We start from the raw sequence: 24,411 nt of genomic DNA on the forward strand, positions 1-24,411 counted from the left end.
CTGATATTTATGAGAAATTGGTTCATTTGCTGTGATAGATTGATCTGATATAAGTATGAATATTGAGAAATTCTCTGATTGTCATCAACTTCTTTTGTATTATGAGTGGCATTTTCCTGCCTGTTGAATAATAGATGAGACTGTTGATCTCTCTTTTTTACTGATAGGCTAAAAAAGATTAGCTTTAGTAGAATGTCTGAATTTCTCTAGGAAGAGGTTTTTATTTGTAACAGTGCATGTTTATTGATTATATCATTAAAACTTCAGTTTATTTTTTGCAGATGATCCACTTTCAGGAACTTTGAACTAGTTTCTTATTCAGACATAACTACTTTTAGTTTATGCTTTTTATTTCTTGAATAGGACATATTTGATCCTGCATCAGTGCTTTTGCTGTGATGAATCCTCCAACCAAATGTCTGGAGTATTCAGCTTCTACCTGCAAAAAGAGTGTGTTCTTAACAGTGAATGTGGGAAACATTGGGTGAATATGAGAACCTCTATGGACCAAAAAAAGGCCTAAATGAGAGTAAGAATGGTGCAGAACTACTACAAGAGCAAAGTAAAGCTTTTAGCGTGCGGGTGAGATGAGTGCCATGCTTTGCAAAGACCCCAGTAAGGTAACCTTTCTGCATCAGTGTCATCGGTCTGCTTGTTGGAAGGTGAGACGCCTGCAGCTCACACAGGAGATGACAGGCACTGAGAGGCCCGGAAGAGAAAAGTGGACATGGCGAAGTCCGGGGGTCACCTCCCAGCCTGTCTGGATTAACACACCTGCCACGAGCACAATGAGGTCTAATGAGCACACACTGGTAGCTGCAGCCTGTAAGCAGCAGAGCAAGGGCTCTTTGTGTGGCGTTCACCTCAGGCCTGGTACTGAAGTCCTGACTCTCGAGTCAACACTTCATTAGTGACTTTGTGGCAGATCCCTTCCTGAGACTGAACAAAGGCTGGCAGGAACACAAAGTGACACATTCCAGGGATTAGAGAACGCTGTTCGGTTTGGGCCATTAAGAGCAGTTCAGTTCTTCCCTTGAATGCGAGGAATTTGCTTTAACAACAAAAGGAAAACGATATTACTTTGATCAGTTTGATGTGGCGATTTATTTTTCATGCGATATTTCCATGTGGTGAAAGACTGTCTTAAGATTCAGTTTTTCAGTTAGATTTCTCTGCATCCCAAGGCATCAAGCTGCCTTAGAAATGTGAAAACCAAGGACCAATCATTGAAATGTATTTGTGATGTATTATTAATCAAAACTGCCACAGTCTGGCGACCTGCCCGGGGTGACCCCTGCCTTCACCCACAAGTGGCCGGGATAGGCTCCAGCAGCCCCGTGACCCCGAAAGGGAATAAACTGAAGAAGATGAATGAATGAACGAACGAACGAACGAACGAACGAACGAACGAACGAACGAACGAATGAACGAATGAACGAACGAACGAATGAATAAATGAATGAATGAATGAACGAACGAACGAATAAATCACACAATAATTATCGTGCAATGACTGTCCCCTGCATTTAAATTTAGCATTTGAATCTTTAATATTTTGACAAAGAATAAAAAAGATTCAGGATTACATCTCCATCCGGTTTTGATATGGAGGTATGTGGTATCAAGTGACAGAGAAGCAACAATGTACACATTTAGAATGCTTAGCTCAGTTCTGTTGCTGAGAATAATATGACATAACCTCATGTAGTGGAGGACAAAAACACTTCATGTCTCAATGAATGGACACAACTGGCCAAGAACTGCTTAGTGAAGATAGTTCACTCCTAATGGAAAAGATTTCTTCGTGTTCTATAGGATCCACATTTAGTTTGTGTAAATTTTGGAGCTAAAGGATTATTTGAGAACCTCACAGGTTATGGAAGATTTGACGAAAGTGTCTTTATAGTGTTCTTGCTTTGAAAATTGGGCCTACAAACCCCTGACATAGAAATCACCACATTATCTACAAATTTTATGACAGAAATAAAACATTTTTATTCTTAGTTTGTCTCACCCCAATAAAAATGGTGTTTTTAACGTTTTTAACATTTAAAATAGCCTTTTTGAGTATTTGTTTGTTCAAATCTTCTTGAATCAGAAGTCTTTGTTGGATAGAAAACACGCTGGGTGGGCCACGAGCTTTGACCTCCACTCCATTCTGATGCATCCACATGCAGACAAATAGATCCATGTTTGTTTTTTTCTTGTCTAAGCAGGGATCTGGCTCAAAACTGTACGGCGTGTTTACGCCAATGTTGCTCACCATTTGTGTTGCACCAGTAATGTTAGGTTGGGAGTGTGAGGGGCCTTAAACTAGTGGTTGAGAGCCTAAAAAAGATTTCATGGGATATCAGCATGGGGTTACTTCCGCGCCACAACTCAGAGGAGAATTTCTAATAAACTACTGCCCCTCTGCAGAAACTATGTCCTAGAAAAAGACAGGTTTTTGATTTTGGCTAAAAACGGCATAATGATAATCAAAAGACCCGGGGAATTCTTTGAAAATTCAAAAGACCATTGAAATGGGACTTTAAGATGTACTCATCTCTTGTTGTTCTTTTACCATATGCAATAATTTAAGCATAAAGATCAAAATAGATTTTAGAGTAAATAAATAACTGTAATAACTGTAAGTTTCCATGCAACAAATCATGTTTTTGTCTCATGGATGAAAACTTTTTGAGTTTTTTTTTTTTGCTGGCTTCTACTTTCCTCTTTCCTGATTTGCACCAGTGGCAGAATAACTTTTACCTCCATGAACCTGCAGTGGCTGAAAACAATGCCATCTCTCTGAGGCCCTGCCATTGTTTGTGGCCTTCTCATATCAGGAAATCGTTATTGAAGAATGAGATAAAACAAAAAGAAAACTCGGGCTGCAAACTTCTGACTGAACTCCCTGACACATTGTATCTGTAACCAGATCAGCTCAGCCAAAGCTTTGAAAGACACTTCCGATTCTGGAATTTCATCTCAAGCAGCTTCAGAGCTCTGGAGACACTTCACACAATCAGAACTTGATAAGATGCACATACTCGACCTCTGAAACCAAATACAGCCTTCCTATATTTTTCTAACACTGCAGCATGCACTATCACACCCTCCCCTGTAAGATAACAGGTTTCTCCTATCGGGTCAGAGCAATCTGTGTCCCTCAGCGTGCCACTGTGGCTCGCTGAAAGACAGCTGAGCCCCAGAGAGACTGCTACTGTTTGTCAAGGGACAGCAAAGCTGCATTCACACAGCATGTAATATAGCACTTTCCCTTGTTTGATACTAAAGTTGGCCTAAATTCGGACAACAAAGACACTTACGGTGGCTTGCGTGTGAGTGGGTGTGCGTGATTGTTCTTGTGTTTCTGCTGTGAACTCGATTTTCAGACCTTGACATTCAGGTCACTTCTCATTCTGGAGCTTCACACTATGCCTTTCTCCTAAAAAAGGATCCGTTGAAATTATTTCATTTGTCTTTTCTCTCATTCTGGAGCTTCACACTTTGCCTTTCTCCTAAAAAAGGAAATTATTTCATTTGTGTTTTTCATGTGAAATAAAATAGACGATAAAGCGCACACACAGTTTTCAGCCAACTTCACTTGCAAAAGTCTGTTTTTGTGAAGAAACCTTATGGCCAAATTGTGAGGTTTTTATCCAAAGCTGGTGTGAAACTGTAACTAAAACAGAACCTTTGGGATTTTAGAGGTTGTTTGAGCGCACGTTCGTCTCAGAACACAAAATAATTGACCAGCTATTTTTTGGGCAAAGTTGAATAAACAAGACGCCTCACCTGGAGGTTTGCACACCTGTCAAAGTACCTGTAGAGCATAAATCAAATGATTGTTGTTTATGAGTCTTTTGATTAACATTCAGGATAAATTCTGATCTCCTGGCAACAGACCACACTGCAAGAACTGAAGTAAGTAAATAAAAATATCCTCGTTTTAAGAATTGTCTTATTTTTTGTCTGCAAGAAAAATAATATCATCATTATCTTAGTTTGAGAAAAGTGACGTTTATATTGAATTAAGAATTCTTGGTAAGACCATTTTTTATATCCCATTGGCAAAATTGTTTTATTTAAAGAATTAAAAAAATATATTATAATAGGGGGCCTGTTTTGCAGTGTAAAACTTCAGATGAGAAATTAGGTTTAGAAGGATCATCCAATCTTCCAAAGTTGGCATAAGTGAGGACAAAGGACTGAGTATGGATAAAAAAAAAAAGATTTTTCACATGGACCAAATCACACATAATAATGGACCAGTATATATAAAATATGAACTCTTTCTCAGATAAAAGAAGAACTCTTTCCAACACTTTGCCAGTAGACCTCTTCCTCTTCTTTTAAAGATTCAAGTCAATAAAATCCCTCCATCAGCCAAGATTCTCAGTGTTTGTGTTGGAACTTAAAGCCTCTCTAGGGATTAATACGTTATTAAGAAAATCTTTATTTTTCTGCACCAGGCAGAAAAAGAAAAACTGACATCTGTTTGTTTCTAAAACAAGATTTTGATTGTAACATTCAGCTTTGGCTGCACTCAGATTCAACACTTTAACTCCTGTCTGTTATTTATTGCAGAAAAGAAGTGTGTGAGTGATGCTCAGGAGACATTTCTGCTTCTGTCTGATTCCTCTATTCTGGGTTTGTGATTCACAGCAAGTCATGACTTTGTTATTGTGTCTGGGAAACCAGTGTGAAAGCTGAGATGCTGATGTTGTCTGTGTGAGCCCACCAATCCCCGACAGCTGTTTCCCCCTGCATGCAAAACTGTAAAAAACTGAAGGGCACTGCCATAAATTCTACAAATGTGGTCTTTTATTTTCACGTCAAAAGACAATTTCCTTTGTGGAAAAGAAAAAAAAACAAGTTTTCAAGCACCTTTAGGCAAAATTTATACTTTTTACGATTACAGCATAGATTGATGGATGGATGGATGGGTTATTGTTTAGTCTTTGTGATCCCTGAGACTAGAACTTTTTGTTTTTTTAAGGAAAAGTGAAATCCTAAACCAATGATTCCCACACAGGGAGGCTGTCCGAGTCCTGACTGTGCAGAGAACTTAAGCCAGTGTCTGAATCCTCGTCGTTCACATTGTGATCCTTGGACAGCCCTCTGCCTTGTTCCACCCACCCGCCTTTGCTCTCCAAAGTGCTCATCAGCTTCTTCTTATCATCCATCCCGTGGCTGCATCTCTCTCCATCAACCAGCAGCCCCTCCTCCACGTCCAAACTGTTCACTTTCTCCAGCAAATCCCTCATTTCCTTCTCCCTCGCCAAGCAAATCTGCTGGGACAGCTCTAAATCGCTCCTAATAGCTTCTAAATCCGCGTTGAGGCGCAGACCGATGTATAAACTGGCATCTAGTTGCGTTCTGATCCTGTCTTCCTCCACGAACAGGACATTTTCTGACGCGTTGGTCGGTGATCCTCTGCTGCTCCTGCTCTGCTGCTCCTCTTTCCTCCTCTGCATCCAGCGTTGGTTCAGCTCCTCTTGGATCTCAGCTGTGATTTGGTCGATGATAGCTTCCTGCTCCCACAGTTTATCCTGCAACCCAAGCACCTCCTCGCACGCTCGGGCGTACTCCTCTAACTTGGCCAGACTCCCACTTGCAGCCTTTCCGAGCCTCTCTGGGCTGGAGTCTGGGTCAGCACCCAAATACGTGTTCTGGACATAATTAACTCCATGTGTTTTGATTCTGTCAAAATGCACCTTTGCCTCACACTTTTCAATCTCTGCATCCAGTTCTGAGAGCCTCTGGGTCTGCTGGCGGATCGTGTGATCCTGATAAACCACCACGTTCACCAGGGTTTCCATCCTCTCTGCGCATGACGCGTCACCCTGCGCAGCGCGCGTCTTCTTTTTGTTTATCTTTTCCAACTTTCTGAAGGCTTTCCTGACTATCCGACGCTGTTTTTCGGGCGAGATGCCCCCCATTGTGGGGCGCGCTTCCCCCTTGGTGACGCAGGGGCTCTGCTTGCTGGGCACCACGCGCGCCTCTGAACTCTGGGCTGCGTGTTTGGAAAAAGACGCCTCACTTTTGACCAGGACAAACCTCACGTTCATCCGTTCGTCCCCCCAAGCAAACCAAAGGCGTAAGATTTTGGTTTTGTTTGGTAAAATCCTCTCGAAACCTCTCCACTTCTCCATGATGCAGAACGGCTGCGCCTTGGAGACTCCGTGCTGGTGGTTTTGGTCCTCCTGGAGCACTTTGACCACATCCGTGCAGGTGGTGCGCTTCGTCAAGCCCAGGACCAGCTTTTCTTCTCTGCAGACCCAAACTGATATCTTATTCTCTTCTGACTCCATCTGTGCTCTCAGCTAAAAGTCTGGTTTTCAAAGACAAATTGAGAGAAAATGCATTCCTGAAGAGATTTAAATCCGGGCATCAGTGTGCATGCGTGCTGCGCGCGTCCCCAATCTCCTCATCCGAGAGGAAGTTTCCAAAGTCCTCTGTTGCAATTTCACACGTCCGGGGAAGTGCGTGGATGTGGTCCTGCCTGCTGTGCTGGATCACATGACCGCCAAAGTCAGCCAAACATTTGCGCGCGTTCATGACTGAACTTTCCCCCCCCCCATCCAATGTGAAGAAATACAAGGTGAAGACATGTAAACTGCTAAAGGTCACAAATAAATATATTGCACAAGAAATACAATGGAAATAAAAATCAACAATTTAGCATCTGTATGAAGTTAGAGTCGTTGGTTCAATTCCCTTGGTAGGAACAAAGAGACCTGCAGTAGTTGTCACAAGTGAAAGTTGCACTCATAAATGAGGTATTGTGACTGTCCTTAGTAAAAAGAATACCTCACTAACTCTAAGCATGTACATTCTAGTAACACAATTGCATTTAATTGTTTTGGTTGATTATTTTGCTTTTATTGTTCCTTGGTGTGGTATTTTGCCAAAGTTTCTTGGGTTTAATAATTATTAAAATCAGTTTGATTCAAATGTTCAAAGGAATTCGGGCCTTGTGAAGGCAAAATATCAGCAAAACTGCAAGTTTCCCCATTTAAATGTACAAAATAGATGCTAAAAAGTTGGTTAATATTGACAAAATAATTTGCATTATTCAGTCATTCAATCATTCATCTTCTGCCTTTTTGCCCTTTCGGGGTCAGGGGGCTGCCGGAGCCTATCCCGACCACTTGTGGGCGAAGGCAGGGGACACCCTGGACAGTTCGCCTGTCTGTCGTAGGGCCATTTTATTATTTTTATTTTTTATTGAAAGAATTTTTCATTTGACTAGCATCTTTCTTATTTCAAAATCATTGCTTCTTTAAAAACCCTTGTGCTATCTTAGATGACCCCACCCTTATATTGACGTGTTCTCCATACCATGAAAAAGGTGGATAAAGGTGGAAAGATTTCATGTAATCCATGGACACCAGTGAGGTTCACAAATCATTGAAGAAAAAAGGTTCAGAGCACTGTCTAGTGGGTCTAGATGACCCAACTCCCAACGTTAAAGTGGCTGGGATAGCACAAGGGTTAAAAAAATAAATAAATATAAAAACAATAAACCATGCTCTGATCAAACTTTTTTCTGTCTCCATCTACTGGTGATTTAAGTTATTGCAACGATGTGAATTATAATTCTTTGCATGAAAAACGGAAGAAAGCAACCAAAAATCAAAGCAGGTGGCGCCACCTGCTGCCAAACAACTGTTCTTGCAGTGAAAAGCAGCGTAGTTAATGCCTGACAAACAGGACAAAGTCCATATTTTCAAGATGATTTATTTATTTTTTACTTCAATATTGCATACATAGAAAGTATTTAGAAAGCTACAAAATATCTACTGTATCCAAGAAGGCATCATAATATCATGGAGCAAAGACGAGACCATATGCAAACACTGAAACAGAGCATCATTTTTTCTATCTGTTGCCCTTTTACAGTCATGAAAAGATAATACACATCTGTACCAAGAAAAGCTAAGATACACGTTTTATACAAAGCGCCTCTTTACAGAAAAAAACATCCGCACATAAATCCCAAGTGAGTAAATGATAGCTGTGTTTAAGCTACATCAAGAACCACTTTAAAGCCACCATCAGAGATGGTTTCCAAAACAGAAAGGTACCAGTACCTACTCTGAAAACGAAAAACACAAATAACAAAAACTAAACTGCTGATATGTTCGTCGAGTGATTGAACTTAGCTGTTTATGTGTGTTTTTGAGTCCATTTTCCCTTGCTCCACCAGGCATCTGGGCCATTAAAGGCATCACGCCAGCGGTTTTAGTGTGAAAATGTCAGACTGTAACAGCAGCAACAACAAAACCATCTTACCGCAAATATACAGAGAATGGCATCACTAAACCGAGCACACAAGTACATTAAGGAGACAGAAACGCCTCAGTAAAGACGGGAATTCAGAAACGGGAACAGCTACACAAAAGGTAAACATAAAATAAGTAGAAACAAATAGGAAAAACAATTAAGTTTCCACGGTTTCATCACTGTGGCAAAAAATACTGAATGATTGAACTCTGTCTGCACTCCCCCCCCAAGATAATATCTGCAATTATCTAGAAATTCTTTAATTAAACTATTTCAAATTATTACATTCTTAGTGAGAATCTCTAAAAAGTGTAATCATGAACTTTAAAGTAGCCGTGATGCCTCCTCCACCCGCTACAGAAAGCAACGTTCTATTTATTAAAGGCTTTAAAGGACTTTTAAAACCTAAAATTCCCTTTACAAATACGATTTTTTTAAGTTTGTGAACTGTTGCCGTTCTGTTGGGATCACAGCAGTTTTCAATAATGGAGTCAGTCCAGCGTGTTCAACAGAGCCGTGGCGTCCTAAAACCTTTTCCCAAACACTTGAGCCTGCAAGTGTGCATGAAGCAGGCGGCTTCAACCTTTTTGCCTTTTGCGTGCAGTCAACGGGAACACAAATTTCAAACAAAAAAGAAAAGTCTCTAACCTCAACTGACTTTCTGATTTCTTCAAATTAAAACAGATTATATGGATTTTAAATTTTTTTTTTTACAAGCACCAGCTATCTTTCCCCTGCTGTCATTAGTCCTTAGAAAAGGCAATGCGGTGACTGGTTTCTTTTTGGTTGAGCAACATGTCATTTTTTAATTTCTTTTTCAACCTTTTGAAGCTGGGAATTTGGAAACCAAAGGCACTTCCTCACTACCAAGCAGGACATGACAAAAAAAATTTTTTTTCCTTTTTCTTGTGAGTGTTTGACAAAGTGACAGGTAGTTGGTCTGTGTCTAAGTCCTTTTATCTTAAGAGAAAAATAAGCTCTCTCTGAGTTTATAAAGGTTTCTGAACAGACATGTACTGCGTCTCAAAAATGAAGTAGAATTTTGTGTCAAGCAGTACCAAAGAGTACATCTTTTGTGTTCATAAAATTGTTTTTTAAACTAAAATAAAGGTGTAATGAGTATATTCTAAGGCACTATACACTTACACTTTGGCAGATTGTACTGATTACACAAAGAAACGACAAAACAAATGTTTCTATGAAGAGATCACAGTTTTAGTGGCGTCTTTTGGAGTACACATAGCATGTTTAAGGCTTGGGGATACGTGTAGGCCACGCAAACATGTGAATTTCATGTGAGCACGAAGGCAGAAGAAATGACAGCACCAACCCAGAAAGGCCAGGAAGGTGCGACGCTGCGGCACACTGAACAAAGGCATGAAGCTGCAGTGATTTGTACAGCCACAACAATTTAACCTGCTCTTTGAAAGACAGATCAAAAGGGAGAATCGCTAAGGTGAGCACTGGCAGGAGAACAAAGTGCTTTTGGATGAGATGAGTCCGATTCAGTCACTTTAGAAAAGCAAAATACATTTTTGTTTTTTGCCCAGTTACAGTAAGCAGGTGCGTGTATTTCCACATTTATAGAGCAGATGAAGGCAAGACTTTTTTTTCACAGTGCATTCATTCTCGGGAACCTGGAGTGCTTTCACAGGGAAATGCATCAGACTGAAAGCCGAGTTTGTTTTTCTTAAAAGACAAAAGAAACTTTTACAATATTCACAACCACCTGCTCATAGCTACTGTCAGCTCTGTTTCTTTGGGAAATCTATCTGCCGTGGGCGAACGTCTGTATATCTGCAGTATGGATTCTCAGAGACAAAGAAGCACATACATATAAAACACTCTTAAAACATAACATACAAACCACGTGCTGCATCCTTTTTTTTATATTTTAAACAACAAAGACGACGTGTGGCTTTTATCTTACTTACATATTATAGTTGGTTCTTAAAAAGAACCCATCAGAAACCAAGCCAACATATTTGAAAAAGAAATGTTCCCATAAAACAACTGTACCGCAATTCACAGCAGCAGTCAAATAACAAACACGTCTTTCAACCTGAACTGAGCAGAACTCACTTCAACCGTCTAAAGAGCACTAAAGGTACAACTTTCATGAAGAGGCACTGCCACTTGCTTTGAGGTTGTAGGTCTCTGGAAAAATAGACAGCGTGTGTAGAGGGGGTGGTAGAGACGGGGAGGGGGTGTTCATTCTTTAACCAGTCTGTAGATATGATGCTGGGCCCCGTGCTCACTGTTTGAGACTTCAAACACACACGCCATGCACAGCAGCGTCTCCTGGGTGTCCCTGTTTGTTACCACCTGCAAGAGAGAAAAAAAAAACGACGTTGGAGTGAAGGAACACAGAACCGAGAGCCATCTCTCTCTGAACAAACAGAGCAAAACAATGTTTTATTTATTTATATTTTTCAGAACAGGATAAGCCCAAAAACATTCCTCTTTTCTTGTTTTTTTTTTAAACCCAGGCCAAAAGAAATGCCCCAAATATTGATTTATTCATAAGAAAGCTGGCACCACATGTGGGGCACATCTGGAGATGGAACAGCAGAAAGCAAAGCAACTATTGCATCATAATGATGCCAAAGCAAATTCAGATGTCTAACTAAGTTAGTGATGAACAAATAAAAATAATTAAAAAAAAGGATGTCAAAAACATTTATTCTCCTAATTACATTAACTCATACGTTAGGAAGCCCTTTGAAGGCCTTTTCATGTCAAATGTTATTAGTTCTTATTATAGTATTAAAATGACTATAGACAATTGTGCGTTTGTACGAAGTTAAGACATATTGGACCAGATTTAATTAAAAAAAACTGCTATTGAACTGTTTCAACTTTATTAAAAATCTTTTTCTATTTTTATTGTATTAGGTAATGAGATTAGCACAATTGTAAATGAGTGCTGTATAAATAATCTGAATTAAATGTATATATACTCTAGATTTATTTAGTTAATGTGATTTTTTGTTGTTGTTTTTATTTATTGATACTATTGATTTGTGTTCAGCTGTGAAGCAGCATGGAATTTTTGTTGAGCTTTAACAAAAAATATTTTATTTAAAAAAGCCATGAAAATCCTTTTTTATTTCCTCATTTCTAATAAATATTTTATTTAAATATGATCCTAAAGTGACTCTAATGTTTTCTCTTACAAGATCCTACAGCTTGAAATACTGAAGAAGATGACTAATTATTCTACGATTTCTCAAATGTCGCATTTATGCTACATCAACAGTATGATTGACTAAATTGTAAAATAAAACGAAATAAAAATAGTAATATATTTTAACAATTTTCCAACATCTTTCTGTCTTTTTCAGTAGTGAGCAATAACACTAACATGAAAGGTGAAAAAGCAGGGGCTCTTATATCCCCTTATCCTCCCTTTCCTTTGTGGATAATGAGGACGATGTCTTATCCTCTCTGGAATGAGAGGAATGTGACACCGGCCAAAACTGTCCATCTTTATGCCTAGCAACTAAATCGACAAACATAGTTTTTGCTATTCTCTCTGCAGAAAAAAATAAAAAAGCCCTCTGCCCCCATCACATTCCTGACAAGGTGAGGATTTACCAATAAGATGGTGAAGTTCTCCAGCACGCTGTTCATCATGTATTTCTCGGGCAGATGCTTAAGCTTGTGGATGAAGTTGATCATGTATTCACACATCGGAGACCGACTTATCCGGTAGACGAATCGTCCGTTCTCAAAGCGAGCATATTCCGTCTGAATTCAGGAGACAGAAAAGACGTCAACCAAAAGACATTTATCTCCCAGGCGTCATGGATGTCTTATATTTGAAATAAGAAAAAGAAAGAGTCAATACCTCAACCTTCTCCACCACTTGTTTGCCAAAGGAGCAGACCTTTGTTGAGCATGTAATGGTCATGTTCTCTGAACTTTCATACTGACTGGTGACTCTGTAGAAAGATCCGGTCTCATCCTGAATATTGCAGTTCAAGTCAGCCTAAAGGAAAGGAATAAAAAAAAAAACAGACAGAGAACAATAAATATCAACAAACATTTGCTTTGCAATTGTTTAAAAAAAAATCTTTATGTAAGAATTGTTCACAATCGCTGGAAAAAAAACACAACAGTTCACATGTAAGCCAAAATGTCATTTGTTTGTGATTTTGTAATATATTTAAGAATAGAAATGTCATGGATAAACCACACAGCAACTACAGAATAATAATAATAATATTACTATAATAATACTAATAATATTATTAATACTTTGTTTTAAACGTATTAAGATTGTTCAAGAGTCATTCACAGTGGACAGAGGAGGCATCAAACCTTCAGTGACAGCAAGTCAAACCTTTTTGAGTTTACATCAGCCATTAAAACTAGCATTTAAATTATTCATTTACTGTGTTTTTTTGAGTAGAATTTGCGGTTATTTGCATAGTTTGGCTGCAGAGGGCGACTTAGGTTGTGTCCGAATTCCTTCACTACTCACTATTATAGTGCACTATATAGTGCGTTCGCCATTTTGTAGTGCTGTCCGAGTCTACAATTCCAAAATCCAGTGCCCTAGAAATTTCCCAGAAGTCTCTGGGAAAAAACCAGTGTGCATCGGTGTTCACTAGACTGGCGAATATAGACCACAATGCATTACATACATTGCAAATGTACTCAAACCCAAACTTTATTTATTTATATAGCGCCTTTCATTTTGTCATGGTTTGGGTTTCTTTGTATTGGTTTTTGCGTTCTATCTTGTTCTGTCATGTTTGAGTTCTGTTTCCTGTTTTATTTTGAAAGGTTTCCTGTTTTGTCATGTTCTTGAGTTTTACTTCCTTGGTCCCAATCTGCCCTGATCGTGTTCACCTGTGTCTTGTCAGTCCTGTCTGTATATAAGTCTTGTCTCTGCCTTCCTCTTGTGCTGGTCCATTAACGTCTCTCATGTAACGTCTCTAACGTTGTTAATGTCTCTACGTCTCTTCCCTGACTGCCATGTCCATGTCTTCATGCTATGCCCACAGTGAGTTTAGTTCTGTTTTCCTGCTCTGCAGCGCTTTTTGTTATTTAGAATAAACCCCTTGCCTTTGAACCGTGTGCCTCTGCATTCTGGGTCCTTCACGCTTACTAGCCCCTCCCTACCCTGACACATTTCAGTTAATAACACAAAGCGCTTAACAAAAAAGCAGATAAAATAGTCATGAAAAATGAAAATTATTAAAAACAGAAAACGCAGGACAATCACACAGAGATGGGACCCCTCCCTTTCCAGATTCCTCCCTCCACCCACCCAGTTCCCCCAGTATTTAAATGTATGTTTTTAATAAACCGTTTTTATCTTCAGAAGACAGTGGACTCAGATGTCGCAACACGCTTATGAATTAGATTTGAATTTTGTGAAATCGATGATGGCATATTCGCTGTTTGGAAAAAAAAAGTAGTGATCATGGTGTCTGAATGCTTCTAAAGGCCTGTTCACACCGGGACGAATTTCGCCGGCGATTTCTGCCGACGTTTTAACGCCTCGTGACTAAACAAAGGGCACCAATGTGAGTGTGCACACCGACGCGAAAAAACGCCACGCGCCAAAGCGTCAAAAAAAAAAAACGTCTCGGGTTCGTTTTTTTTTTTTCGACGCGTTGCGTCGAAATCTATTCGACCAATGAGAATGGCGCTTTTGCACACATGTCTGGAGCTTCTGAAGTTACAGTAAAACACAACTTGGGGGCGCTCAAACACAAAACTGCCTTGCTGAGCACACATACCAGCGAAGAAGATAGACGCCAAGTAGCGTCTACACTGCCGCAAAGAAATAATGACGGACATTCTAAAATATCCCCGAACCAAGCACCAGTTGGAGCTACTGGTGCTTGAAATATTCATGTTTTCTTTGTATTATTCTGACAAGCGCGTAAATACTTGCTCTCTTCTTCTGAGTGAAAAGCGACTTTAAGAATCGTAAAGTTGCGCAGCGCCACCTTGTGTACAGGAGTATTTCTGTTTACATTAAGCGCCATCTAATGTCAGGGAATGAAATTGCATGTTCGCTCGGCTCATCGTCAGCGAAAATCGCCTGGGTGTGAACACAAAAAACGTGGCGAAAAATGCTGGCGAATAACGCCTGGCGAATAGTCGTCCCGGTGTGTAAGGGCCTTTAAATTCAAGGCAGTACATAGTATTTTAGTAGTTAAGGCCCGTACACACCGGGACGAATTTCACCCGCGATTTTCGCCGACGTTTAACGCCTCGTGACTAAACAAAGGGCACCAATGAGAGTGTGCACACCGATGCGAAAAAACGCCACGCGTCAAAGCGTCAAAAAAAAAACCCGCCTCAGGTTCGTTTTGTTTTTTTTGACGCGTCGCGTCGAAATCTATTCGACCAATGAGAATGGCGCTGTGGCACACGTGTCTGGAGCTTCTGAAGTTACAGTAAAACACAACTTGGGGGCGCTCAAACACAAAACTGCCTTGCTGAGCACACATACCAGCGAAGAAGATAGACGCCGAGTTGCATCTACACAGCCGCGAAGAAATAATGACGGACATTCTAAAATATCCCCGAACCAAGCACCAGTTGCACCACCAAACCTGTCTTACGCCAGGTTTGGTGGAATTGTTCGAAAGCGACACACAGGATGAAGAATTGAATGGATTTAATCATTTGAAGTGACATAAAGAGTTTAGTTGACTTGTTCGCATTTTCTTTATACTATGGTTATTGGAATAATTGTTTATATGTTGCGCTAATATATTAGATTTCACCAACGTTTCATGAAGCTAAATAAGCATCAATGTGTTTCGGTAGTGAAATGTGCAATTATTCAGTTGTCATATATAAAGATTTGCATTTCAAGATAAAATGTTGGTCCCGTATTTTGTTTAAGACATTTCTCCAAAAAGTCCAACTTATATTTGATATTTTTTCTTCTTTATTATGCTTTTTTTTTTACCACTGCGACTTATACTCCGGAGCAACTTAAGGTCTGAACAAATGAAGTTATTAATTTATTTCTTTATTTAAACATATTGATGAAAGATGCTCTACAGATAAACTGATTGATTGAAGGAAAGACTGTAAAGCAGCCAGAAAACTACGGATCCACAAACAGTTGATAACCTGAACACTGATAACCTTTGTTTTCTGCTTTATTTTTCCAAACATTGCTGATAAAAAAACAGAAGTCTTCCAAAATGAGCACTTTGTTTAACAGCCCTTCACTAGGATCAGAAGCTGTGTGGGGATGTGATTAAATCTCAATATAAATCTCTTAAAAACAAACCGGAAACATGGCCGTCAGTGACTTTATATAGTTGATGTATGAAATTAAGATGATCAAAGTACATTATGATAAAACCTTCATACATATTACAAGAACTGTAAAAGACTTACATAAATGTAGTGTGTACCCATAAAAAAGGGAAGAAAAAAGAAATCTTGGCAAATTAAAACCATTTTTATCAAAAGAGCGATTTACAAGACTGAACGGGCCGGCTCCGGGAGGGCAGCCGGTCTGTTCCCTGAACATCCTGTTCATTACGGAAACAAAAAGAGGAGACATCCTCACAACAACATTCTCCTCCTTCATTAAGCAAAGCAGTTAGACATTCATTATTGTGCAGGTTCTTGCTTTCATTTGAAATTTAGATTTGTCGGTCACTTCAAAAGGAATTCGAGAGGACTTGGTCCAAGTACATACGGCCCTACTTTGTTGGCTGCCGCTTGTTAGCATTTTGCATCAGAGAGGAAATACATGCAATGTTTAAACAGCCATTAGTGGGGCAACCAGGTCACTTCATTGTTTGGAGATATTACACTGAATTAGCGAATGCTTTGATCAAAAGCTCTCCTGCTATGCAAGGCCAAATATAGCAGAGTGCATTCAGCAAACATTAAGAGAGCAATCTTCTCCATGAAGCCTGATTACTCCCAAGCACTAAACACAAGCCTGAACACTCTGATCATGCAGGATTCTTCCATTTAACATTTCACAATGTGGTAAAAATTCTATGGAGTCTGCTGAGAATGGGGAACATAATCTCATTTATTAAACCTAATCATTTGGTAGATAAAATGCTCTCACCCAGAATTTGATGAGGAAGAAGGAGTTCTGGGGTCCTCTTCCATAAAGCTCTTTCAGGCCCCCTTTCTTTTCAGGGAATTTGTCATAAATCTGACGAATGTCCACTGACTCCAGCAGGGCGTCACTGTAGGAATGATTTATCTGTCCAATATGTACAAACAGATGCTTATGGTACTGAAAGAGAGAAAAAAACAAAGAATGGCTCAAATGCTGCAATACTCTATCAAACCATAGTTTGAATGAAAAGAGATCTGTAGGTATTTCAAATGTTTAATTTCAAATATTTGCAGCTACTTAGAAAAGTAAACTAGAGTTTACTCAGTATGTTATAGGACATAGGTTAAGCATGATTCCACTGCCAGTTCAGTTTAGTACGTTCGAAAAGGGATTTGAGTAAAACAAAGAACTACAAACTCAAAGAGGAATAACTTTGTTTAAAAAACATATTTTGTTTTCTTTACATCCTAAACTTAACATTCTAAAAACCTATCCTTGTGAATAAAGGCTGCAATCTTCTAAAGCTTAGAAACATGATAACTAGCCTACAGCTCCCACACTGTAGAAGTTAAAATGTTTCTATTCCACACCATGCTGTCTTTACACTGTTCCCTTGCTATATTGTGGTTCACCTTTTGCGATCTCGCTGTTTTGCAGAGCTATTTTCAGTGCAGTGTTGCATGCTTTTTTTTGTGTGTTCTGCATCCTGATTGGCTGTAGACCTTGTCAATCAATCTCCTCCTTGCCATGTCTCCTGTACTGCATACGTCCAGTTCGCCACATTTCCATACATCTTTGATCACGAGCATATCTTTGGTTTCATTCTCTAAAACAGGACTTCTATAATCCTTTTTTACACATCGCGAGTGATTTTTAAATATAACCACAGAGACAAATGAGGAACACTGGACTTTGATGAAACATGTTGTTGTGTTTAGTGCAGAGACGAACTGATATGTTACTTTAGTTTAATGTTCCACTCACAGAGTCTGGGTCTCTCTGTTGTTCCAAGAAGGCGGAGAACTCCACCAGCCGGAGTTTAGAAGTACCGATGGAGCGGCCCTGCCATGCTGGTGCTGTGGGTGTCGGAGCCGCTGAGGGATCATAACCTGTGGCAACATTAGGGAGACTGAACTTCCATCTTATCTTAGTTTTGTTGTCAAAGCACAGACATGTTCATTTTCAAACTCTTTAGAAAAGATATCCATTTATGAATTATGTGATCATAAATGAATATGCAATCGCATAAACATTTCAAAAGTCTGAACTTTACAAAGGTACACTTGTTGCAGGTTCTAATTTTATATCCTAATTCTTTTTAATTGTCTGAGCACCAAATCTTTACTGAAAGAAATGCCAACCAATTCTTAACAGAAAAATGTAGGGAAAGGAGGATGAAGACGAAGCAGTTTGCAGCTGTTAAATTTAAAAGTCACATCTTAGTGGTAATAAAAAAAAATCACCATGAGATAATTCCTTACTTGAAATGGTTGTTGTGACTGCTGGCTGGATGGGATAGGGTTGCTGGGTGAAAGGCTTAATGCTGGAACAACAAAAAGAAAGAAACAAATTACAAGAGTAAAGTTCTGTGGGAAAACAAAATGCGGTTCCACAAAAAAAAAGAGAAATAGCCTGAAGTATCACTTACTCTTGTGAGGATCCTGGTTGACCAGCTGATATCATACCCTGCCATAACTAGAAAATTACATTTATAAATGTTCAGCAAACAACAAAGAGAATCCATCTTGGAGCAGCTGTTATCAAAAAGATCAAAAAGGCTCTTAGTGTTCAGAGGTTGCAGTTATCTTGACTAACACTCCTTTTGATCATGTGCTTATCAGATGGGAGCAGTTGTGCAAAGCTGTGGTGTGTAATGGGATTGGGCCCAGTTGTTGGCGCGTTGGCCCAACTGCTGCCCTGGGTGAAGCTGGACAGGCTGGGTCAATAACGGGATGCGTTCGAGGCTCTTACCCCTGCTCCAGGAAAGGCTGGACGAGGGATGCCCGGCAGACCCAGCTTATTGTGAATCGCCGTGGCAGAGACGATCTGAGCCGAGGACATGGAGGCCATGCTCTGGAGGGCTTTGTCTTTCACAGCTTGGTCCTTTAACAGCAGTTACAAAAGGCTTAGCACTCAAAGACTGGGGGGGTGGGGGTGGGGGGGTGTTATAGAGGTAGAAAGAACAGGATTCAAAACAGCACAGGGAAAACAACGCTGACCTTTGCCCCAACAGTGAACCGCAGTCGGGTTAAAAGGAATTGTGTACGTAATTCTAAGGGAAGTGGGGACGTGAAAGGTATGTGAAAACAATGATTTCCGAATGCCAACGTACTGCGCACTAGTATGTGGAGGATTGAAAGTTAACATGCCGACAAAATGTCAACAAAATTCTTGTTAAAGTGGCATTCAGAAGCATCTTTCAAGGCTGGATGCCTCATTGTAAAAAACAAGAGAATTTTTCAACTAAATTCCACTTTTTGAAGCTAGTTTTCTGTCTCTATATATAGATATTAGGGTTGGTAGTTTCATCGCATTTTTGACATATTTCCCCTGTTTGTAACAGTGACAATCATGCATTAAGAAACAACGGCAGAAGAGCGTATTTATGGCGTATTTAGCATTAATGTCAACAATAGCTAAAGACAACGTCACAAAATCTATGTTTTAAACTTTAAGTGTGGAACTTGCAAGTTCGTTCAGCTTTCGGCACCAAAATAACCTCCCGTGTTTTTTTTATGAAATTTTTTTAACAGTGTAAAAATAAAGTTGTTTTATTATATGACAAAATGTTCTTTAAATACATAAAATTGAAGAAAAAAAAAATTACAATTCTAATAATAAAACGTAAAAAAATATGCAAATAATTTGTAATTAATCCTGAGTTAACTATTGATTGACAGCTTAAGTTCATATTTATATACAAATAAATTGAATCAAAGGGGATACCTGAAATCTCGCTTTAAAAAAAATACTGGGATGATATTTAAAGTGAAAAATACACATGCACACCTGCAAATACATGCAAAGTCAAAGGCGGCAGAAGCATGCTGCCACCATAAAGGCAAGAATGCTGCCAGTGAACGCTGGAGGAGCGGAGTCAAGCTACAGCAGTGCAAAGACAAACCACACTTAATGCAGAAAACATGGCAGCAGCTACCACAGTTCAGTTCAAAGCAGAAACCAAGTAAGCTCTAATTTAAGGAAAAATGTTTCACAAACAAAAGGAATACTTACCATACTTGTAACCTAAGTGTAAACAAAGAAAATGTATTGTAAATTCACAGTTTTACTGATCCAGAAATATCAAGTAAGCTTGATTAAAGCATGGACAGCTTTCAGTGGTTTCAACTGTTTAAATCCAAATTAAACAAGGTTCTTCTTTTCAAAATCATATTTGATCACACTGATTACAAAATGACAGTAAAACTACTATTAAATAAATACAAATCAACCGGTTAATAAAAATCCGGCTTTCTGCAAAATGTCATCAGTAGTCACAGCTCAAGCCAAAACAACAGAGGAGTAATGTAATGACTGTAATTTCACTAAAAGGCAACAAAAAAGAGCAAAAACAGCAGGTTTAGATGCTGCATAAAATGAGGGGCATACATGTATTTCTCTTCTTTTTTTTTGCACAGAACCCTAATTTGCTTTAAATGAGAAAAGACAGGGATTCATACAAAAGCTGTCTGTTTTTCCTCAGACAGCCGCCTGTGTCCCTGAAAGACCAGGCATTCATGTTGATAGCTGCTTATCTGACTCAATCTCTTAGTGCACACACATGCACACATAATACACTAATGATGAGGGCATTAATTTGCTTAGAAAAATGGGAAAAGGAAAAAGTGAAAATGTGTGACCACCCTCCACCTCAACAAAAAAAAAAGTATAGATGGCACATAGGTGGAGTGCCCTTTGATACATAAATACCTTAAAATACATATCAGTTTTATTTAGGATGACTTCTTTCACAATGCTGCTCTCCATTTTTAATCTATCACAGTGAAAAAGCTTCCCTTCACAATGTTAACAGATTTCTGTCTTTCTGAAAGAGCTGCTAAAGAACATTGTAAAATGAGGACATCTAAACCAGAGGGAATGAAAGGGACTGACAGTAATGGCATTGTGGAAAACCAGAGTTATCAACAGTTTGGGGGGGAAAAAAGGTTCAAGGAAGCAAAAAGGGCATTTCAGAAACAGCCAGTTTCACAGCCATTCTCCGCTCTGAAAATGTGCCTCAGAGTCTTTGACAGCCCGGAAAAGTTGGGTTACGTTCTCACAGCAGAGGTGTAATCTTCCATTTTGTTAAGCGCAGTCAACAGTGACGGCCTTTTCATAGTACTGTATAGTTAATATGTGCTGCAGAATAGGGTGCCATCTACTGGAAGGCACAGTAATCAAAAAGTCATGTTTTTCCTAGCAGGTGTTAATGCAGAACCTTTAAGTGTAGATGACTTTTATGGTACGGAAATAAAGAAATTATTTCATCAGTAATAAATATGACCAACTCAAGCTGTTAAAGGATGAAATGTTAAAAAAAAACTCTTTTATCTTGCTAGATTGCATTTTTTTACATATTTCTAAACTGTGCAAAAGCACAAATGTGCGATATTGACTAAAGCACATCATACATATTTTTCTCCAATTTTGTGATTTATTTTTCAAGATAAAGAGTTTAAAAAGTTAGTGATGCAGTCTCCAACACTTTCTGTGCTGAACTGGCCATCAATATTTGTTTTCTTAGCAATAAACCAGTACTGTTCCACTTGTTAAATGGCTCACTTGTTTTAAATACATGGATTTATTTCATTTTATGAATCTTTAGTATTTCGTGAATTACATGTTCTTTATTGTTTTTCTGAGTGCAGTTTGAAGTGATTGGAGCACTAATTGTCAAAGCTATGCAAGCTACTATTTAAAATAATTAAAGTGTGTTTATGCTACTGTGGTTTAATCCTAAAATGTGTTTTCATTGGTTAAAGGCAACAAATCTTATTTTAATTGATTGGTGTAAGCTTGAATATGTATCATTTAGTTTAGGAAATAAAACTGTTTCAATCAGTTAAGCATTAGGAAAACCATTCCAAGTTTAAGGTAATAGAAAGTATGATGAGTTTTTTCTATCAGCTGTTTTGACTGCGTTTCCCCAGCTATGACCCTTCTACTGAGAAAGAGATGTAAACAGACAGTTTCCACAGAGCATCAGCTCTCAGCCACTCACCCACAGCCAACGCCAGCATGCTTTGCAACATGCGAGCAGGAATATTAAAATGGACAACAGGTGGAACATAAAAAAATCAGAGCCTGACCAGTAAACAAATACTAACACAATCAATTTAAACCAACACAAATTTTTAATCAACAAAGAAACAAGTTATCTTTTTTTTTTTTTGCCTAGATGCCAACTTTATCATGGTGAGTGCTGCTTTTAATATTTAGTACTGGTCAGACTTCTGTGAGATTTTATGTTGTTCCTGACAAAGCATGCTGTTGTTGTCACAGCAATATTCCAAAAAAAAAAAAAAAAAAGAAAGAAAATCTTGCTGCAAGAACATCTGAAAGAGCAAAAATGGATAGGCGAAGGGGAGATCAGAAATCCTGCTAAGGTTAAAGGAAGGGGGTTAGGAAGAAATGGAGCACTGGGGATTCAGTCTGTCACCACAGCAAACAGGAAGTTATGATGCATAGCAACCAAGAAGCCCAAAAGCAGAAAAGCGCATACCTTTAGCTTGGAATGAAACTCACGAGATTTTCTTCTGGCAAGAACCTGAATGTGACTAGACACCTGCAGGGTAGGGGAGAGGAGGAAAACAAAGGAAGAGCCTGTAACCATGGCGATGAAAAGCCCCCTGCAACTGGGCCAGACGTACCTTAATGGCAGCTTGGATTTCTCGAACTTTCTTTCTTGCTAAGACCTGTATGTGACTAGACACCTCCATTCAAAAAGAGAAAAGGGAAAATAAAAAGCAGGAAAACCAAAAAAAAAAAAGTACACACTTAACTATGCTTCAAAAGATACATAAGGGGGAACAAGTGACCACACACCCAGCCTATATCCAATAAAGTATTATTCAGTGTGTTGTTGTCACTTAAGTGAGCTGATTAAGGAGGATGCAGGCCCTTTTAGCAGACATTAAGAGCTAACAGATGTGATCTTCTCTGTGCTGAATTGAAATAGGCTGGTCTAGTATCCTTATGGGAGCCGGGCATTTTTACCAGCCAAGTTTTTCTGCGTCTCTTAGTTCAAAAGTATCTCGTAGGGTGTGCTAGCACAAGGGCAAGTGGAGGTCTGAGTGATGTTTACTGTAGATTTAAAGTCTCCTCTGCTACTGTTAGTGCAAACACATTTTCAGGTGAGTGATCCGAAGGATAGAACACACAAATGACTGAAAGCAAAACAGTGAACCCCTTAGATTTTCCTACATAATCTCCAGAACAGTGGCAGCTGGCTACATACTGCTGTGCTGTGGCTCACCACCCCACACTTCCTCACAGTGTTTCATTTTAAGTGTTTGTACTCCATCTTTTGTTTCTGCCCTTACCTGTCCGTTCATCCCACCAGCATTTGCAATAATGCATTAAAAGCAAAAACCCGTCAAACTGAAGACACAATAGTCACTGTTCAAAAATATGCCCAGATGGGTTTTAACCCGAAAAATATGATGATCATTTGGTAGCAAATCTAACTCTAGGAGGCATAGAACTCAACTGTTGCAGTACTCCTTGCAGGACAGTAGCAATAGAGTTAAAGTGGCCTCTGATCAAACGTTAAGAAAAAATAGCCTAATCTACATAAACATCAGTGGTACTTTTGATATTCCCGATCAAACAGACAGCATCCAAACTTTTACAGGGTTGTCTGTTTAAAATGCATTTTCCGAGATCACTGGAGCAACTCTGAGAAATCACACCAAACATCCACAATATTGACCCTCAGTAAATTATTACTGCCATATGTAGAAGAATACAGTGTGATGGTGTATCAGTCCATATCCGACTGATGTAGCTCCAGATTAAACCTTCATTTATACACTTCACATTGAAAAGGGAATTCAGATATGAATGATCAATATTACATTGTTTTTTTTAATCAAAAACCTCAAATTAATCATATCAATTTTATATTTCACATTACTGCTAATAAGGTACAGTAGTTAACAGCAACAGTTTAACTTTAAATGTCAATTTAAATAAAGTAGGTTGTCAACACTGATGACAGATATTAACATTTGCCACTGAAAACTACCAGGAATGTGTACCAACGGGAGCTTGGGTGCACCTGGCACTCACACAGCCATCCTGCAGTGCTGGTGTCTTTTATGTTTCATGGAGATGGATCTCTGTATTAACCTCTAAACATTGGCCTTACAAGCACATTGTTTAGACTTTAAGATTAATTCGTTTTACTTAGTGTCTCATATAGAAGTACATTGATTCCTTTAATTAAACATGTTAGTTCTGTCACTAAATAGCATCATGTTGCAGGAAGAGTCAGAGTTCAGTTTATGGACACAAAGACACTCATAATTAGAGCAGAAATTGAGATTCTCTTTCTTTTTTTAAATAAAAGTGAATAATATTAACTAAAGCTAAAAGAGAATCAGGTATGGTTCTTGAGAATAGCTGCAGGCAAACAAGCCTCTGAGTCTGATCTTGTGTTTAAGAGTCCCACAGGAAAAACAATACAGCCTTTGCTGTCCAGACTAATCAATTCATTTACTGATCGAATTTCACTACATACCGGATTGTTTATCACTGTCGTTCAAATCACTGAATTTCACAGGGAATTTCTCGTTTTAATAAAAGTTCAGAAAGTGCTGCTAATGAACCAACAGGTACAGATTTATTTGGATTTTTTTTAAATATTATGTACATTCTTGTTGTTATTGCTCCTGTCTTCAAGGCTGTGTTAGCTCTACTGACAGTAAGTTATTTAGTGTGTTTTACCTGAAGTTACATCTTCTAGTCCAGTTTAAGTTAGACTAATGCTTTCATTTGATATTGGATTTTATCTTGATTTCAATCGTTTTTTTAAGTCACAAATTGTACTGACAAAGACATATTTTGTT

At 38.9% G+C, this 24,411-nt stretch overlaps 2 protein-coding genes across 13 annotated transcripts in view; both read right to left on the reverse strand.

The window, feature by feature from the left end:
- Nucleotides 1-4,789: 4,789 nt before the first annotated feature.
- Nucleotides 4,790-6,521, reverse strand: rassf10b (Ras association domain family member 10b). Its single transcript, XM_004067106.5, has one exon. The coding sequence runs from the start codon at nucleotides 6,297-6,299 to the stop codon at nucleotides 4,998-5,000; it is 1,302 nt and encodes a 433-aa protein (XP_004067154.1). The 5' UTR covers nucleotides 6,300-6,521; the 3' UTR covers nucleotides 4,790-4,997.
- A 1,191-nt stretch (nucleotides 6,522-7,712) lies between these two features.
- The window catches only part of tead1b (TEA domain family member 1b), a 51,938-nt gene continuing 35,239 nt past the window's right edge, over nucleotides 7,713-24,411 (reverse strand). For 3 of the 12 annotated variants that reach the window (XM_023953467.2, XM_023953466.2, XM_078945228.1), the window contains 11 exons: nucleotides 22,213-22,275; nucleotides 22,065-22,127; nucleotides 19,577-19,588; nucleotides 18,314-18,445; nucleotides 17,991-18,037; nucleotides 17,824-17,885; nucleotides 17,327-17,451; nucleotides 16,346-16,519; nucleotides 12,125-12,265; nucleotides 11,872-12,024; nucleotides 7,713-10,599 (listed from right to left, as the gene is read on the reverse strand). In XM_023953467.2, coding sequence (XP_023809235.1) covers nucleotides 10,486-10,599; nucleotides 11,872-12,024; nucleotides 12,125-12,265; nucleotides 16,346-16,519; nucleotides 17,327-17,451; nucleotides 17,824-17,885; nucleotides 17,991-18,037; nucleotides 18,314-18,445; nucleotides 19,577-19,588; nucleotides 22,065-22,127; nucleotides 22,213-22,275 — 1,086 coding nt within the window. In that variant the 3' untranslated portion in view covers nucleotides 7,713-10,485. The remainder of the gene's footprint in view (nucleotides 10,600-11,871; nucleotides 12,025-12,124; nucleotides 12,266-16,345; nucleotides 16,520-17,326; nucleotides 17,452-17,823; nucleotides 17,886-17,990; nucleotides 18,038-18,313; nucleotides 18,446-19,576; nucleotides 19,589-22,064; nucleotides 22,128-22,212; nucleotides 22,276-24,411) is intronic. The other 9 variants (XM_004066996.5, XM_078945229.1, XM_023953470.2 and 6 more) reach the window with 4 other exon arrangements.

This window comes from Oryzias latipes, chromosome 3 (assembly GCF_053564925.1).
Source record: "Oryzias latipes strain Hd-rR chromosome 3, Olatipes_Hd-rR_3.1".
Taxonomy (NCBI): Eukaryota; Metazoa; Chordata; class Actinopteri; order Beloniformes; family Adrianichthyidae; genus Oryzias; species Oryzias latipes.